Source organism: Hippichthys cyanospilos, chromosome 15 (genome assembly GCF_059441005.1).
Source record: "Hippichthys cyanospilos isolate Australia breed blue-spotted pipefish chromosome 15, RoL_Hcya_1.0, whole genome shotgun sequence".
NCBI classification, from domain to species: Eukaryota; Metazoa; Chordata; class Actinopteri; order Syngnathiformes; family Syngnathidae; genus Hippichthys; species Hippichthys cyanospilos.
This window is the reverse complement of record NC_142383.1, coordinates 15,314,691-15,333,635: the sequence shown is the minus strand read 5'-3', so window position 1 is coordinate 15,333,635 and position 18,945 is coordinate 15,314,691. Positions and strand designations below refer to the sequence as shown.

The 18,945-nt window shown below is 37.3% G+C and overlaps 1 protein-coding gene and 1 long non-coding RNA gene across 4 annotated transcripts; one reads left to right on the top strand and one right to left on the bottom strand.

The window, feature by feature from the left end:
• Positions 1-2,596: 2,596 nt before the first annotated feature.
• glis3 (GLIS family zinc finger 3) lies at positions 2,597-17,669 on the top strand. Of its 3 annotated transcripts, XM_088434281.1 has the most exons (12): positions 2,597-2,676; positions 4,414-4,772; positions 6,826-6,964; positions 7,023-8,154; positions 11,487-11,648; positions 11,727-11,837; positions 14,168-14,306; positions 14,460-14,532; positions 15,236-15,325; positions 15,856-15,983; positions 17,217-17,330; positions 17,402-17,669. In XM_088434281.1, exons 2-12 carry the CDS (start codon positions 4,493-4,495, stop codon positions 17,473-17,475), a joined length of 2,442 nt encoding a protein of 813 aa, XP_088290407.1. In that variant the 5' UTR covers positions 2,597-2,676; positions 4,414-4,492; the 3' UTR covers positions 17,476-17,669. The 3 variants fall into 3 exon arrangements, with proteins under 3 accessions (XP_088290407.1, XP_088290409.1, XP_088290408.1); XM_088434283.1 differs by lacking the exon at positions 15,236-15,325 and having other exon boundaries at positions 14,463-14,532; XM_088434282.1 differs by lacking the exon at positions 15,236-15,325.
• On the bottom strand, positions 14,957-18,468 carry LOC148411877 (uncharacterized). The gene is made up of 3 exons (XR_015867883.1): positions 18,375-18,468; positions 17,203-17,319; positions 14,957-16,020 (listed from the first exon to the last, which is right to left on the bottom strand). It is a non-coding gene; the product is annotated as an uncharacterized LOC148411877 (long non-coding RNA).
• Positions 18,469-18,945: the final 477 nt, after the last annotated feature.

Sequence of the window (18,945 nt, the reverse complement as noted above, 5' to 3'; positions counted from 1 at the left end):
GCCTAACGCGGCGCCCGGCTGTACCAGGGAGTCGTTCTGAAGAGGGATGACGCCAATACGCTGACATCTCGCACACTTAGCGCGGCCCTCTTAAAAGGATTGACTCAGCTTTCACTGACCTTGCGTTATTAGCAAATCAAAAGCAGATTAATTAATCACGGCTGCGCCCTGCGAAAACGCGTGTGTGCGCGCATTACCCTAAGTGACTGCTGCAGTATAACTTTCAGAGAAATCGGGCCGTCCTGACACCTCAGGGAGCGCCGATACTGTCACCTAAATGGATCCTGTGAGTGCTGGAGTGCCTATTAGTGCATTAATTCCGCCGCAGAGCTTTTAACTCGGCGCTTATGAATCATCTCCCTCGAATTTTACCTCAGACATATTGTACTTTTATGTGAGGGCTGAAAAGGAAGGTGAAAAGAAGGGAGAAGAAAAAAAAAAAAACGACTCTTGGCTTGTCTAGTATTGCAGGAGTTACGTGCACCAAGGCGCTGCTGCGGGCGTTTGGATGTTGACTAGAAGAGCGAACACGTGTGATGTTATTCTTCCCGCAGCTTTCGAAGCTATTCCCTCCTGTTACTCTCTGACATTTGGAAAACACAACACTCGGTTTGGAAGATGGAGGGGAGCCAAGAAGTGCTTTTTTTTTTTTTTTTGGGGGTGCGGAGAAGCAGAAGCCGACTGATCTGTCGTACAAATACGTCGACTTCATCCGTCTGGATGTGCGCTTGATCTCTCAAATGCACTCACCAGCCGCAAAGAAAACTGGACAAAATATACTGTTTAAAGGTCCCATGATAGAACTGAGAAAAAAATATATAGTCCGAGTCAAAAGTTTGGAAACACTCTGAGTCTGCATTGTATTGTACTCATCTCATGATAAATAAAAAACGTCGAACTTTTTTTTTTTTTTAATAATAGTAATATTACACCTTTCTGACTCGAGGCCTCAAAAAGTTCCAAAATTTGATAAAAAGGCGGCACCTGCAGCAGATGGGTGGAGTGTTTTAATATTCCACCTTATAATAGAAAAAATGTGGGCTATTTCATGAGAAAAATAACAAAAAATGACAACAGTGTTATTCAAGTCTAATGTATTGAACAATTTATGGAAATGACTCTTACGACAACTGGAAATCGAATATAAAATGTTGTTTTTAGTGAGTGACTCTTACGACAACTGGAAATCGAAAATAAAATGTTGTTTTTAGTGACAGGTGCTGTTTTAAAGCACTAATAGTTTGCCTATTCTTCAGGATATTAACGTTATTGTTCTCTCTCTCTCTCTCTCTCTCTCTCTCTCTCTCTATATATATATATATATATATATATATATATATATATATATATATATATATAATTATCATTATATTGACTTATTCATGTTGCATAAACACAAGGTGAAGTGGGCTTCTTCACATTTTTCTATACGTAAAACACAATGAAAAAGGTTTTGCATTTCCTTAGGGATGAACTCGTTTATAAATTCAAAACACAAGACTTTAGAGTTACAAATGTATTCCTCATCCACGATTGACCTGGCCCATCCGACTGTTTTAAAACCAAGCGGAAATGTTTACAAAGCAGAAGTTGTTTATGACTGTTGTACTTGAGTGGTGCAGTATGATGCAGTGCAGTTGTGCGTCACTGCAGACTACAAGCACAATAACAGCAGAGTGTTAATTAATACCTCTCTGACAGCGCTGTTTTGGATCTCATTAGAATGTGCAGGCGTTCATACGGTGCGGTTGCTGCGTTTCTTCAAACTCGCCAAGCTGACGACGCATCGGTGTGACAACACTACCCCCTGCTGGCCAAATGCGGGACATCCCTCGCGATTACGGTTACGAAAAAAAAAAACATGCGTTTCATGAGGTAGATGTAGTGAGAATATTTTGATCAAATGAAGTGGGGGAGAAAAAAAAAATGAAGCTTGGATTCTTGCCGAATAAGAAGTTGAAAGCTGATGTTACTGAGGGGGCCACAAGAGGTTGCTAGAATAAAATATTATGAATGTGAAGCTCCGTATGAGTAGAAAGAGCTGAACTGATTGAAATTGGAATCGCTTCAAGAAATGTAGAAGAGGGAGATAAATTTGTCAAACGTTTGCATTCGTTTAGGAATGTCGTCAAATATTGAAAAATATTCTGTATTCAGTAAATTTTCTGCCAAAAAACAGCATTAGCCTAAAAAAGAAAAAAAAAATTCTCGTCAGTCAGGCTTGAGTTCTAAGGATGTTCGGAAAGAACAGAAATTTGAATCCGTGAAGGAATGTGAAAGTCGAATGGAAAACATCTGCAACATATCTTGATCTAACAATTCTTTACAAAAAACAAGTGGAAAAAAAATCGTGAAATTTAAGGGTGTTTTCACATGTTTGACCAGAACTCTGTCATTTCTGAGAGTGCATTTGTGTGTTGATGCAAAAATGAATCAGTATTTCTCAAAAAGGGAAAAATGTTCAACACGAATGACAGTATAAGGAGGAGGCAAAAAAAAAAAAAAAAGGTTAATAGAGATAGAAAAGTGTGGCTGAGATATGCACACCCACCCATCCAAACCACGGCGCGTGTGTTACACCAACCGCCGTTGCTCTCTTTGCACTCTGAGCGGAGGAGGAGACGCCTAATCGGGACATGTCACCGTGGGGATCAGCCACAACAAATACAAAATCAAGTGAGTTTCACTCTTCTATTCAACATGCAACTGAGCCAATCCATAAAGTACGGGTGTGCGTCTTGCCTCGAAATTATCATTTTTGATCTGTATTCTGGCGAGTGTGATACCATCCAAGTGTGATTTATTAAAGGGGAACCATTTACTGCAATATATATATATATATATATATATATATATATATATATATATATATATATATATATATATATATATAAATATATACATATGTATATATATATACACAATTATATATACATATACATATACATACATATACATATATATATATATATATATATATATATATATATATATATACATACATATATATATACGTATACATACATATATATATATATATATACATATATATATATATATATATATATATATATATATATATATATATATATATATATATATATGTATATGTATATATAATTGTGTATATGTATGTATATGTATTTGTATATATAATTGTGTATATATATATATATATATATATATATATATATATATATATATATACATATATATATATATATATATATATATACATATATATATATATATATACATATATATATATATATATATATATACATATATATATATATATATATATATATATACATATATATATATATATATACATATATATATATATATATATATATATATATACATATATATATATATATATATGTATATATATATATATATATATGTATATATGTATATACATATATATATATATATGTATACATACATATATATATATATATATATATATATATATATATATATATATATATATATATATATATATATATATATATATATATATATATATATATATGTATATGTATATATAATTGTGTATATGTATGTATATGTATTTGTATATATAATTGTGTATATATATATATATATATATATATATATATATATATATATATATACATATATATATATATATATATATATATATACATATATATATATATATATACATATATATATATATATATATATACATATATATATATATATATATATATATATACATATATATATATATATATATATACATATATATATATATATACATATATATATATATATATATATATATATATATATATATATATATATGTATATGTATATATAATTGTGTATATGTATGTATATGTATTTGTATATATAATTGTGTATATATATATATATATATATATATATATATATATATATATATATATATATATATATATATATATATATATATATATATATATATATATATATATGTATATATATATATATATATATATATGTATATATATATATATATATATATATATATATATATATATATACATATATATATATATACATATATATATATATATATATATATATATATATATATATATACATATATATATATATATATATACATATATTTATATTTTACAACTGCTGTAAATTGTTACTGTACATAAAGGTAAAAATTTAAAATAATTGGAAAATATCGGCAATTTTGCCAAGGCCAACATTTGAAGGTCCGTGATCGACCAATTGAATCAACCGGCTGATTAATCGGCCCGAAGGCCGCCTAGCTGTGGGAAACGTAAGAATAGATAGATTTCACGCAAAAGCATGCCAGGCGGGTTCATAGTCCAAAAGTCAACCAAGCTGGTTTAATATTACGTTTTGCGCTTGATTTTACAACAGGTACGAGCCAAAAAGCGACATGCCTAACTTCAAAGACGCCAGATCTACGTAAGCTCCCGGCGAGCGTTCGGCCTCGGCCATGAGCGGGAAAGGCTGCCGGCTCCTGGTGTCGCCGTGCGGCGTGTCCCCGTCGCTGGGGAAGATGAGAGGGCACCGGTCCCGGGCCGTCAAGGTGCCCGCGACTCCGCCTCGGTGGCTCGGTCTTCCCTTCGCGGGCGCCGACAAAGTAAGCGACGGGGCGCCCGACGCCGACCCCGAGACGAGCCTGAGCCTCCGCGGGAACGTGTTGACAAATGGCAAGCCGACAACATCGCTTCTAAGTCCAGCCGCCGCCGCTCAAGGAGGCGCTTCCGAAAAAGGTGATGACCTCATCCGGACATGAATAATACCAATCCTATAACGGGGACACACGTACTGATAACCGGATCAAATTTGAGCTTTTTTTTCCTCCCTTTTGATTGTCAGCAAATGTGCAATCTTCGGATCTTTCTGAAAGATTAGCCCAACTGTTTATCTTGTGATAACTGGTTATTTTTTTCCCCCACCAAGAACCGTAAATGATACCCTTGTCAAATATGTTATCTTTTGAGCATTTTAGCGTGCTTGTGACATCTACTGATGGCTATATATATATATATATATATATATATATATATATATATATATATATATATATATATATATATATATATATATATATATATAAAAATTTTGTCATTTCTACTCATAAAAGCGATTTGAGAGATATGACCGTCACAAAACCTAGAAATAGATTAGGCATTGTTCCACTTGATATCGGTACTCACTCTCCCCTACTGTCATCAAAGTAACAATTATTGGATGTCGCAAAAAAAATATATGCCTTATATCTTCCCGATTGCTCACAAATATATACCGTATTTTCCGTACTATAAGGCGCACTGGATTATAAGGCGCAACCCCAATTAATGACAAATCTGAAAACTTTTTCCATATATAAGGCACACCGGATTATAAGGCGCACCCTCAGTTAATGACATATTTTAAAACTTTTCCAATCACAATATAGTCATACTCAAAGTAATAACAATAATAACTCAAATAATACTCCAATCTCTCAATAGCATAACAACTCAATGACAATATGAGCAACCTTGTTCAACTGTAAACACACAAAAGAAACTGGTATAGCTTACTTTATCGGTTCGTTCCCAATCTACGAATCCCAATCTCAATATTGATCCATATATAAGGCGCACCTGATTATAAGGCGCACCTTCAGCTTTTTAAAAAAATTAAGGCTTTTAGGTGCGCCTTATAGTGCGGAAAATACAGTGTATTATATATATATATATATATATATATATATATATATATATATATATATATATATATATATATATATATATAGCAAATCTTGGAAGTCGTTTCGTGTTTTAGTCAAGACCTCACCAACTAAAATCAATATATTACAGAGTAGAAATTATCAAGATGGGAATCAGCATAAAGATTGGTGCAGGGCCTTTGTTGTAATCGGAGATATCATGTACATACGAATAACATGGGGTGTGAAATGTGTTAAAAATGATCCCTCCTCCTGATCTAGCTGAAAACGATTGGCCCAGCCGTAGTAAGTGTCAAATATGTTCAATATTTTTGGCTTTTGAAGCTGGAAAATGACGATTTTTAGCGCAGGCATATTGGACACCTTGAATAACAAAGTAATTAGCCGTTTTATTTTTTTTCTCTCTAGCTGTTTGACCTCAAATGAAGTTTCGCGCGCCGCAGGTTGAAATATGTAATCAACCAACCGCCACCTTTTCCTCCCCTTGATGCGGTCATCTCATCCAACCTCTCTGTCTTTTTTTTTTTTTTTTTTTGATAATTAACCAAAGCTTGAAGTAAGTTTGCACAGAGAGGATGTCGGAACGAGCCGAAGCGCTCATTAGCGATTAACAGAGCTGAAGGTGTCTGCGCCTGCTCAGGTTGTCAAGGGAAATTCCGTAGCTAAAAACAAACTCGATTTATATTTGTTTGGAGGTCGGGCGGTTAACATTTTCCAAGCAGGCTCCTGTTTGATTGAAATCGAGCCATGGGTACAACCAACTTCTGTAAATTGTCAAGTACTATATGTGGATTATGAAGCGGAGTACGCTCATAACAATTTTTAACATCTAAACTGATATCAGCACCAACCAGTAATGGTTGTAGAAAGTTTGAGGAAACCCAGGGTTTTTTTTTCTTTACTGCTCTGATCATACTTTATTGCTGGTTCTCAACCTTTTAATGATGCACCCCAAAGGCTGACAACATATTGCAAAGGAGTCATTGTAACACAATTTAGTAATAATATGTTCCATTCAATTTGCTCTTAATTTGAAAACTGTGATCTTCTTGCACTCTGTATTCATTCTGAGGATTTTCGTCCAACAGGTAGTGACACTTCCAGACTAGTCATTGAAGCTGCTGGACAACCTGCCGGTTCGAACCTCACAGTAACCAACATTCCAACGTCAGTTGTCCTAGGCCATCAACACGACGCCGTGTCTTATCTTCCGCCTCTGGATACCAGGTGGGAGACAAAATCACCTTAACCCTGACAAGTGTAGTGAACAATATTGTTGTTTCAGGTCAGTGCTGTCCAGAGAATCCCTGACATCCACCACCCTCGGTCTATTTGAGACCCAGTCCGTGTTTAGCGGTCGAAACGACTGGCCGTTTGGCTACCGTGTGCTTCCCCCACTGGGGCAGGCACAGTGTTCCGTTCTGGCCAGCGAGGGCGGCGAGCAACAGGGCCTCCCCCCTGGAACGGCCACGTCCCGCACCGGGGCATCCAGCGGCGCTAGCACCTCGGCCTCCCTGCCTTCGTACCTTTTCACAGGTGATCCCGGAAGCCCCGGTCGCCATACCGCAAGGAAGAGAGCTCTTTCCGCGTCGCCTTTGTCGGATGTGATGGGCATCGATTTCAACTCCATCATACGCACCTCGCCTACATCGCTTGTGGCTTATATCAACAGTTCCCCGGCCTCCCACCCAACCATCTCCCCTGTCCAGTCCGAGGGCTATGGACACTTTCTGGGTGTGAGGGGTTCCTGCATTCCTCAGGTTCTTCCCTACACTATTCCAGAATCTTCACAAGCTCTGATTCCACCGGGTGGGTGTAGCCCCAAGAAGGTTCTGCAAGAAGGTGAGCCTCTGGAGAGTCAGATGGCTAACATGGTGATGGAACAACAGTGCCTCCCAATTTCACAGGAAGTGGGTGGATTGGGAAAGATTTCAGGGACCAGCAGAGAAGAACCCAACAACCTGATGCCATCTCTGCAGATGCAATCAGCTCCATTGCCAGGTCAAGAAGCTACGATTCCTCAGGGACCTCCACCACCTTACCACTCCCACCGGCACGTCCATCTTCATAGAAATCTCCACAAAATAAGGACTCAGGATACCCTCAAGCTACGTCCCATGATTCCACCCCGGCACAGCCTCAGTTTTTTACCCCAGATTCCGATGCTGGAGGAAGTAGAGGGCGAAACGGAGGACTATGTTGCCCACTGCTGCTTGTGGATGGACTGCAGTGCCGTCTATGACCAAAAAGAGGAGCTGGTGAGGCACATAGAGAAGACACACGTGGACCAGAGGAAGACAGAGGACTTCATATGCTACTGGGCGGGATGTCCTCGGAACCGCAAAGCGTTCAATGCCCGTTACAAACTTCTGATCCACATGAGGATCCATTCGGGAGAGAAGCCCAACAAGTGCACGGTAAACAAATAGTGGTCCTCAACTGTTTTGCAATGATAGCATGATCCCATGGCTTGATTAATTTATCAGCCGATTATGGCGCTTTATACATAAGCCAAATGGTCGATATTTGCCAATTATATAAATCTTTAAACTTCATTACTTTAACCATTAACAGTAATTGCATACAAGGTAGATTTAGTAAGTTGCTTAATGTTCCAATTCATTTCCTCTCAATTTGGAAAGAAAAGGTATTGTTCTCGTTGCATTAAAAAGCATGTGATATCCGTCAGAACCCTGTTAAAATCTCACAAAACCCCTTAAGTGCCTCCATGTACCCCCCCAAGGGTACTCATACTCCTGTTTAAGAACGGCTGGTCTCCTTTAGGGTATAAATACATTAGCCAAATGGTCGATATTTGCCAATTATATAAATCTTTAAACATCATTACTTTAACCATTAACAGTAATTGCATACAAGGTAGATTTAGTAAGTTGCTTAATGTTCCAATTCATTTCCTCTCAATTTGGAAAGAAAAGGTATTGTTCTCGTTGCATTAAAAAGCATGTGATATCCGTCAGATCCCTGTTAAAATCTCACAAAACCCCCTAAGTGCCTTCATGTACCCCCCCAGGGGTACTCATACTCCTGTTTAAGAACGGCTGGTCTCCTTTAGGGTCCCTGGCTAACTGGACCTCAGCAAATGTTAGGCAAAGCTGCCAGTCAATCAAAGAAGTCTAAAAAGTGGCGATGAGAGTGTCCGCTAGCCAGCAAATTTAGTCATGAATTTGTAGTATGGTATGAGCAAATCAAAAATGTCATTGTCCGCCCATTCAAAACACATCAATGCAATCTCCATCTTCCTTTACCAAAAAGTACAACTTTTTTTTTTTTTTCTTTTAACAGTTCAACCTCGGTTGCACTCTGAATGACATTCCGGTTGATTGAGTTCCTTCAGACACGCTGCAAACTTTTCCTTTAATATTTTCTTAAATGTACCATGAAATATTTCCCCATTGTCGAGACTCCGATTTTGCATTCCTTTCCCCCCCGTTTCTTTTCGCTCACTGCCCACTGGGAAATTACATAGGACGCAGACGGGTAATACACAACTCCGGCCGAGACACGCTTCATGCGTCTGCCATCAACGAGTCAATTATTAACAGCGTGCATAGCGGCTGGCGACCTTTTGTGAGAAAATATGCACTTATTGTTCCGAGCAGCTGATGTTGCCATGGTTGTGGCAACTTCTTGTCTCCGTCACTCTTTCATTTGCACTTTAATCAGTTTTCTTGTATAATACATCAAGAATGCATATTTTGGACAAAACCTACAGGAACACTGTGTGGAAAATCTCACGCAGGACTATACTAAAAACTGTCGTTTATGTTGGGGAACAACAAGCAGGTGAAGAATAAGATATGTGGTATGGAAAGTAGAAGCGTTGGGGAACAATGGAGGCGGCTCTTGTTACATTGTGAACAGAAAGAACAGGCCCGAACTTGTACCTGCTATGCTAGCATTTGTGTAGTCCAGGACTGGTTAAACTATTAGTGTATGTCATGATCTTATGTACCGGTATATATATATATATATATATATATATATATATATATATATATATATATATATATATATATATATATATATATATATATATATATATATATATATATATATATATATAAAACGATACATAGTACAATATATTAATGGAAATTGTTTAAGCTTGGCCAAGCACCATCAACATCAACTGTTTTCAGAGTATTTCAGCAGAGATTCTTCATGAAGTATCTCAACTATTTCCAAATACGTGGCGAGCGAAAGTGTGCTGTTAGTGAATAACAAATGACGGAATGGTGAGAGTATGTGAGGAATCCACACAAAAACAAAATAGGACACGCTCTGTGTAGTTTCTCCATCGGGCCTAAACGGGGAGGACATTCCAACCCCCTGCGAACAGGAAGACAGAGACTAAATGTCTGGCCTTGGAATTGAAAACTTTGCTGAGTCGCATATTTGAACGATGTGCTCATCGAGTTGGCATGACGTTGCTAAAAATAAAAAAATCTTGGTATCATCTGAGACATACTTTTTCATCTAAGCTCATACAGAGGCTATCTCAGGAGAAACTATGGTGCAGACACAACACTGTCTGTGTGCGAACACTGCCCTCTGCTGGCAGCTTAATAGTACTATAATCAAAGCGCTGTCCACTTGGCAAAAAATTAAAGTGTTCATTAGGCAATTTTGGTCAGCGATAGATAAAGATGTTTAACGGGGATGAAAAGAAAATAATAATTATCAGCTGTGAGATTTTTAAAAGTGCCTTAATTTAGTTACAGGTTTATTTCAAAAAAGGACATCTTCAGTTCTTGATTGCTATTTATTACGCGCAGGTGATGTGCGGTACTTTATTCGTCACGTAGATTTCTGCGTATCTTCCTTTTTGAGTACAAGTGAAGGCAGCGGTGAGTCCGGTTTCAAACCAAGATCTGTTCTGAGCCTTCTCCATTCATCAAATGCCTTTACGATGTTTACTCTCGTCGTATGCTAGATTCGAGGAAGATGGGATACGGGACTTTTCCAATCTTCGACTAGGAAAAGTGCACTCGAATGTCCCTTTGAACCGGGAAGTCCTATTTGTGAATTCAGAAAATAAAAAGACTCGACTATTGCTGTAAGACGTTTTTTTTCTGTTTACGTTCGCCTAGAACTCTTTTGAGATCGGAACCGGTACATATTGCAACTTCCCACCTTCAGTGAATGCAGCATTTGTGTCTGCGATATTGAATCATTTTATTTGCGGTTGTTCGCGTGACTATGTCACGGCCATTCCTATTTTAAATTGACATTAAATATCCATTACATTAGTAACATAGCTAGCGGCCTGCTCACATATTAACATAAACAACCTTGCACTGTGATGCGCTAATATGAAATGATGAGTGCAAGATTTGATAATGAATGGCTACAATATTATGAAGGCTTCACATCATTCGAAAAAAAAGGCATAAAGATCATATTAAACACCCATTTTAAACATATATCAGAGAGATCGTGATAAGCAACGATTTTTTTTGTGTTCATGCTTCAGTGTTCATAGGGGACTGCATCAATTTTGGATTTTTAAGGATTTCTTTTTTCAAAATTAGCATTTCCACCCACACATCAAGGCCAAGCTGCCTGTGTTGTGCTGAGTTCTTTCAGTTCCTCTCAAAGGAGGACAAAAGAGGCTGAGGTCCTTCTCCGCCAGACTATCTTCAAACAAATAAAAATATGCAGTAGAAATACCACACCGTGATTAAAGTGCTGCTCCTATTTATTCATTTTTTTCCCCCCCGCCTCGCAGTTCAAGGGCTGCAAGAAGGCTTTCTCCCGCCTGGAAAACCTCAAGATCCACCTGCGCAGCCACACGGGAGAGAAACCGTACCCGTGCCAGCATCCGGGATGCTTCAAGGCCTTCAGCAATTCCAGCGACAGGGCCAAGCACCAGCGCACCCACCTGGACACGGTGAGCGGCGCACTTCCAACGAATCGGGGGGGGGGGGGGGGTCATTGAAAAGCTTTCAAATCCGATTTTTGCGGTTAGAAGCCGTATGCGTGCCAAGTGCCGGGCTGTATGAAACGCTACACTGATCCCAGCTCCTTGAGGAAGCACATCAAGTCCCATTCGGCTGCAGAGAGACAGCTCCGGAAAAAGGTAGGACGCGGGGTGTATTCGATCAAATCAACAACAGTACTATTATGATAATAATAATAATAGTGAGTTTGCGGAAAAGGAATTGAGCCGCAAAATCCAGCCATGAAAATGATATCACAGTTGCTCATGAAGCAGATAGCCACCAACTGCAACGCAGCTTGCAAATGTCATGTGACCAAACTGTGAAAGAAGGTGAGCTGCGATAGGCCTGATCATACTGTGATGTCATTTCGAGGCAGCAGCTCGGCAAAATGGCCACCAGATAAGATGTTTTTTTTTGTTTTTAAATGGGTGGAATTTGCTTCTTCACACTCATATTCCACAAACGTATTATGAACTATACAAATATACATTCAATCCCAGGTTTTTTTGTGTTTTTTTTCAGTTGTTTAGCTAGATGGTGGAAAAATAGCTGAACTTTATGAATTAAGTAATAAAGTAATGAATTACTTAGGTAATAAGTACAAAAGTAAAAGTAAAATTACTAAAGTAATCTATTACTTCATTACGTAAAATGAATTATTTTAGGTGAATTTACTGTAGTACTTAAGCACTATAAGTACTTAAGTCGTAAGTATTTTAGTAGTAAATTAACTGATTACAAAGGTAGTTGATTACTTTGGTATTTAAATACTCAATGACTTAATTTATTTAGGACCATTCATTTTTAGATCCTTCCAAACACTCAAATGTTTTTTTTAAACGTATATATAAATACAGTACTTGCGATTAAATATCTGGACTTTTGAAAAAAAAAAAAAAAGTCTGAGATTGGTTGACTTCTTTTTTAAAAAAAGCACATAGTGCACTGATTAAAAAAAAAAAAAAAAAGTAGCGGTGCCTTGTGACCAATTAAAAAGTCAAATATTCATTTGCCAGTGTGAAAGATAATGATGTCACATTCATCCAAAACATCAAAAAGAAACTAAAATAGAGCACTAAACTTTTCGTTTGAAGTACATAACTCATCTCTGGGAATAATTGCTTATTCGATTCTATTTATGATATTGTGACACACTGATAAATTTGACCCCAGCGACATAACATTTTCTTTGAATGATTTACTGAAAATATCAAACATTTCTTTGTTTAAATACCCACCCACAAAACGTTAACAAAGTCTTGAGGTCGTAAACTACTTTGTCGCCATAGAAACAATCTCTGTTTGATAATGGTCCCCGTGGAACATAATTGGGATTTTTTTTTTTTTAATCAATGTCATAAAAGTGTATTAGCCTCAAAATTCAGATCTGGTATAAATTTGACCCATAATTGCCTACTAAAAGTACAGAGACTTTAATAAATAACATTTTAGATGGCTAGATAAATATAAATCGATCCTTCAAACTAGTCATCCAGTACAACCAATGAAATGTCCCCAAAATGTCTGCTTCTCACTGGAATGGCCAACTTCCTGTTGAATTTTGGTTATGGATCCATGTGACTTTTTTTTTTTAACCTTCTTATTAATACAAACATGAAACAGTTTCCTTCTATTTATTATTTTTATTTTTTCTAACTTTACACGGCATAAAGTGAGTTTCCGTTAGTCCGGTAAATCAGTGGTTCTCAAAGTGGGGTACGCATCTGGGATTTAAAGTACCGACTCGTTAAAAAAACGTGAAAATACGTCCCTGGCATTGAATGAGTTCATATATTTTTAAAAACGATAATATAGAAATTTATCAAAATGTGTTTTGTGCCTACAATTGCTTGCTAACGAGGCGACTAGCTAAAGTGGCGTTTTTTTGTTGTTGTTTTTTTTTTTTATAATGCTATCTTGGACTAAATAATTGGAAATCGACCTGGTTTGTTATAAGGAGGCGTGCAAATTGCAATTTTTATTCTCTAACCTTCAGTATAGCTGAAAAGTAACAAATATACTTGTCTGATGAATAAAAAGGGTACTTTTTCACACTTTTTACATTTAATAACGCTAATAACGCTTGTTTTGTTTCCACAAATATTTGCAATGGGGGTCCTTGGAAAATTTGCTCTCTAAAAGGAGGCCTTGACTCGAAAAAAAATTGACAGCCCCTGCGCTCAATATGAAACATTTTCACCGGTATGATAATATCCATGCTTTGACATGGAATTCAGTGGTTCTGAAAAGTCTACACACCCCTGTTCAAATACACACTAAAACATCACAGTCATTTCTTTTTACTTCCTACTGAGAAGATGTAATTATTCAACTGAGATGTGCAGATTAGAACCCACCATAACGGTTGAAAAGGTTTACCTGATTTCAAAAAAAAAAAATGCAATTTCAACTAGGATGCATGCAAATGCTTTTAACACTACTGTCCAACGTTTCATTTTTTTTTTAGATAAAATCCAGCACCCATGTGACCCAGGAGACTCTAACAGACTGTTTAACTATCCACCATCTGCACCCTAGCCTCTCGCAAGCAGCCAGTGGAGACAACTTGATCGCGTCCTCCACAGCCTCTCGAGAGCCATATACAAGTAAGTTTGAAGAAAAGAAAAAAAAAATGGAGTTTTTTTCCCCCCCACATATTCCTAGCAGATATTTATACACTATGTGCGATCCATTAGACTTACTCTGCGGTTGGCTGCACTCTAAGTGTATGTCGTTCTTTTTTTTTTTCCCCCTCTCAGCAGCTCCACAGGAAGTAGACTCTCCCCACAATCCTCACTCGGCTTTTATGTGCACCCTGCAAGACAGACGCAGGTAATGGCATGTTCTTTAAATAGCATTTAATCACGCTTATTTTCGATGAATGCACAGAATGAAATAAGTTTGTAATATAGATATGAAGACTAACTAATTTGGTACGTATGTGTGTGTTTGTTACTCACCAGCTTCATTAAGACTCAGTAGTGTTCAAAAATTTTTTATTGAATTGTATCCTGAATTCTAACTAACTGAATCAAATTCATTTACATAATCCATCCAGCAGAAGTTCTCAAATGTGGGTATGAGTATTACAATTTCTGCAGGTATGAGTAGATTTCATTGAACGCCTTTTAATGCCGTGACAGGAACAGTACGTTCTTTTCAAATTAAGGGCAAATAAATTACAACATGAAGCAACTTATTGCTGTGTTATAGTGACTCTTTTGCAAAATGTGTTAAATCTTATACAAGTGCGCACTGTAGGTAGTGATGGCAGAAATCAAAAAGAATTGTTGAACTTTTTTTTTTTAATCCAAAATTGTTACGCTTTGATCAGGGGAACTTGGCAGAAAAAAATATTTGCAAGTTGTAAATAACTGAAAAAACGTTGAGAACTACTGTTAGTGGCTATACGGGCTATATGTACCGGATGTACTTTCTCTTCATATGTTTCAGTTTTAAATTCTACAGTTCTGTCAATGAAAAACCAAAGGGATTTCGTAAAAGGGGGACAATTCGAATTTGTCTTCTTTTTAAGTGCTTCCGAGGCCGTAGTAAAGGATTTCTGTGTCAGGGCGGCCAGATGCTTCACGGCTCCTCGCTGGCTGCGATTGTTCTCCGAGCAGCGGTAGGCCCCGAATCCACACCGCGGGACGCGGGTAGACAATCGGCCCGTAAAAGCGGAGCTCGCCTCGCCTCATTGGTCTGGACTAGGCGCCGTTAATGGATGCTATAGCCACCGACGGGAGCGGCCGAGGAATTTGATAAGTGAATCGTAAAATGTAAAAGAAAATGCCATCAATGGGAGAGCGAGGTCGGGGTTGTAATTACTTCTTAGAGGTTAAATCAATTGTAAAATCCTTGTTGCTGGTTTCACTTGGTTCTTATCCAAAGTCCGCGCTCTGTCAGAATAACTTTGGCGTTAAGCGGGGCGCCTTCGGCCAATCAAACGGCGCCAAGCGGTCGCATGACTGCATTTGAAGTCTGCGGTTTTCAAAGTGAGCAAAAATGCACGATATATTCGGTGTACAGTCGACACAGGAAAAAAAAAAATACAGGATTCCTTCTTGGAACTTGAAAAAAAGAAAAAGTGGGGGCAAAAAAAAATGGTTGGATGGATTCAAGAGTATTCACGTACATGTTTGTGTGATATTTCAGGTTTGCCGATCCTCCCCCCGGGCAGCTCTTCGACCCCTGCCCGCCACCTCCGTGCCTCTTGCGCCCTCCCAACGGCGCATCCGCGCAGACTGGCGGGACCCCCGATTCGGCGGCAGACCGCAGCCCAGGTACTCTTGGGAGCTCATCGCCAGCGTAGACCTCAGGCTTTGAAAACAAGATGATGGCGCGTAGCCAAAGGAAAGGTTCAAGTGCAAGTTTGGCATGTGAAGAGCTTATTAGCGGTTGTGTGGGCGGCGGTTTGACAATCTGTTTTGAGCAGTTTATTGTCACATAGTGGAATAGCTTAATGATGATGATGAAGTGAGGCTGGTGGGGGTTCTCAATTCTGTGTACCTTTAAATAGAAAACATCATCTAGCGCTGGTTTGACAGGTGAGGTGAAAAAAAAAAAAACAAAAAAAAAAACGTTTTGCATCACACTAATAAGAACAACGTTATAAATGGTGGGCTGTGGATCAAAATGGGTAATTAACTCATTTACTGCCATCCCAGTTAAACTGGATTTTTAATTTTTATAACCGTGAATGGCAGACTGTGAGTTAACTCGGTAAAAATGGATCTTTGACATCTATGTCCGTCAATGGCAGCGAATGAGTACATTTTGCCAATTGCTGATGCCTTCACTCATTCGATTCTTTACATGTATTTATTTATTTTGGGGGGTAAACACATTTCTACAGGTGACTTGGTACGAAATGCATTACGGACTAATATAATGAATAATTTTTGGTAGATACGAATGTAATCAACTATCTAATGTAATTCATTATTTTGAATAGTAAAGTAATTTATTGCAAGTAACACATATTACATAAAGTAACTTGTTTACATTAAGTGTTGTTTAGTTTAATACTTAATTTAGTACCAGACATTTTTAGACCCTCTTTTAGCCATATTCTTGAAATAAATTAGTATTCATTGTCTGGAATTCTAAAAATAAAAAAAAAGGAAAAATATGTTTTTGAGACAGTTAAAATGACATCAGGTGACCACCAATCACGGCTCAGCTTATGGATATCACATGGCCAACCTCAGAAAACGGGTGAGCTCACTGGTTGTTTAATGAGCCTTGAAAAAGTTTGACAGCGCGCCCAGGGAGAACCCACGCAGGCACGGGGAGAGCATGCAAACTTGATGTTTCTGTAAGATATTACGATGCCAAAAATACTAGCTTGCTGCAGCCCTACAATGTTCGTTTTAACTTTACGAGAATTCTCCAAAAGCTCCTCCTACATAAGCTGCGCAAGCTCAAATGCTTGACGACGAGCACACATGCTTGAAATGAGTTTTAATCGAGAGTGTTACAAGTTAGCATACGATATGTTACCTGGGTGCTTGTAGAGCTCTCAGGACGAATGGAGGCGATTTTTCCCTGTGATGCAATGTCAGCCCAGGCGGACTCCAGCAACCTTATGCGAGCGGACACCTTTGGAGGCAGCAGGGTCTGCAACACAGGTGATGACCGCCTTGTGGATATTATCGTCACCAATTTGCACATTTTCTCAAGGGTGTGAATCCACCTGCAGGGTTTGACATCCAAATATCAGGAGGTGGCTTCTTCGACGTGGCGGACCCGCATGCCGGCCATACAGAGGAGTGACAACAGCCACTTGTGGATTTTATTTTTTTTCCACTATATTTTTGGAGAGCTTGCAAAAAATAGACATCTACTTTATACGTATGGAAAATAATGTATTTTAGATGTAGAATACTTTTGTCTGTACATCTGGCCCATCAATTTCCACCTCAGCCCCTCCAGGAGACTTACATTAGTAACTATAGTAACAAGATAGACTTATTTCACTGCAGTGTTCCTTGACATATTCTGTGCTGGGGAAAAAAAAAAACAATAAAAAGATTTCACGTAGAAAGACGATTTCTTTTTTCACACTTAATGCATGTTATTGTTCATATGACAAAAATCAATGGAGTCAACGATTTGCACAGCACACATAATCTTTACAGTCACTTGAAATGATGATAAGATTAGATTAAATTTTGGGCTATTGCTGCTGTTTGCCAAGTTGAGATATTTAATTTTAAAATAAAATCTAAAAATTTGGCTTGCACCTGATGGTCTTTGAAAAGTCACAGAGAAACTTGAAAGCCACACATATATATATATATATATATATATATATATATATATATATATATATATATATATATATATATATATATATAGATATATATATATGAATACATATAGATATATAGATATATATATAGATATAGATATATAGATATAGATATAGATATAGACACATACATATATACATATATATACATATATATATATATATATATATATATATATATAATATAGATATAGATATAGACACATACATATATATACACACATATATATATATATATATATATATATTTAAAAAAATAAAAAATAAACAGTCCAGTTTGCAGTCTCTTGAAGTCACCCTGAGGCTAAGCATTCAGTGCAACCACTTTTGCGATGTAAATGTGAAATAGTGGCGGCAATACCTGAACGTGACTGACAAGGTTTGAGAGTTGAAGCCGTGCTGCAGGTCCGGCAGGCATCACTCGTCGCAGCGGTGTGTTTTTGTGTTTCTTCATCTAGAAGTCGAAAGGACAAACTGTTTTACTTGAGAACAATTCTTCCAGCAAGACTCTCTTGATTTAGGCAGGAGTTCGGCTTGTTGCCTAGCAACAACAGCTTTATCCAAAAAAGCGTTTGCCTAGCTAACAATCTTGGGTTTATTAGGTGACCGTTTCGTACAAATATCCAGCATGTTAATTACTGTTATTTTTTTTTGAAGCTCCACTGAACTAAGGCACGTTCATATTTAAAAAAAATTCACAGCACACCAAAGAAAAATGTCAACATCATATCCTTGATATTCAAGTTTTAATGTGTTCAATGACAACATCAGTGACACAATACATTTTTATCTCAAATCATGTTTCTCCAATGGATGAACAGAAATGCACTCTGTCCCAAAAACAAAAAATAAACGATCAAAAAGTCTAAGTATAACTCATTTGTGTGAAATTGTCATTTTGAGCAGTTATAAATTAAGTTATAAATGATAAT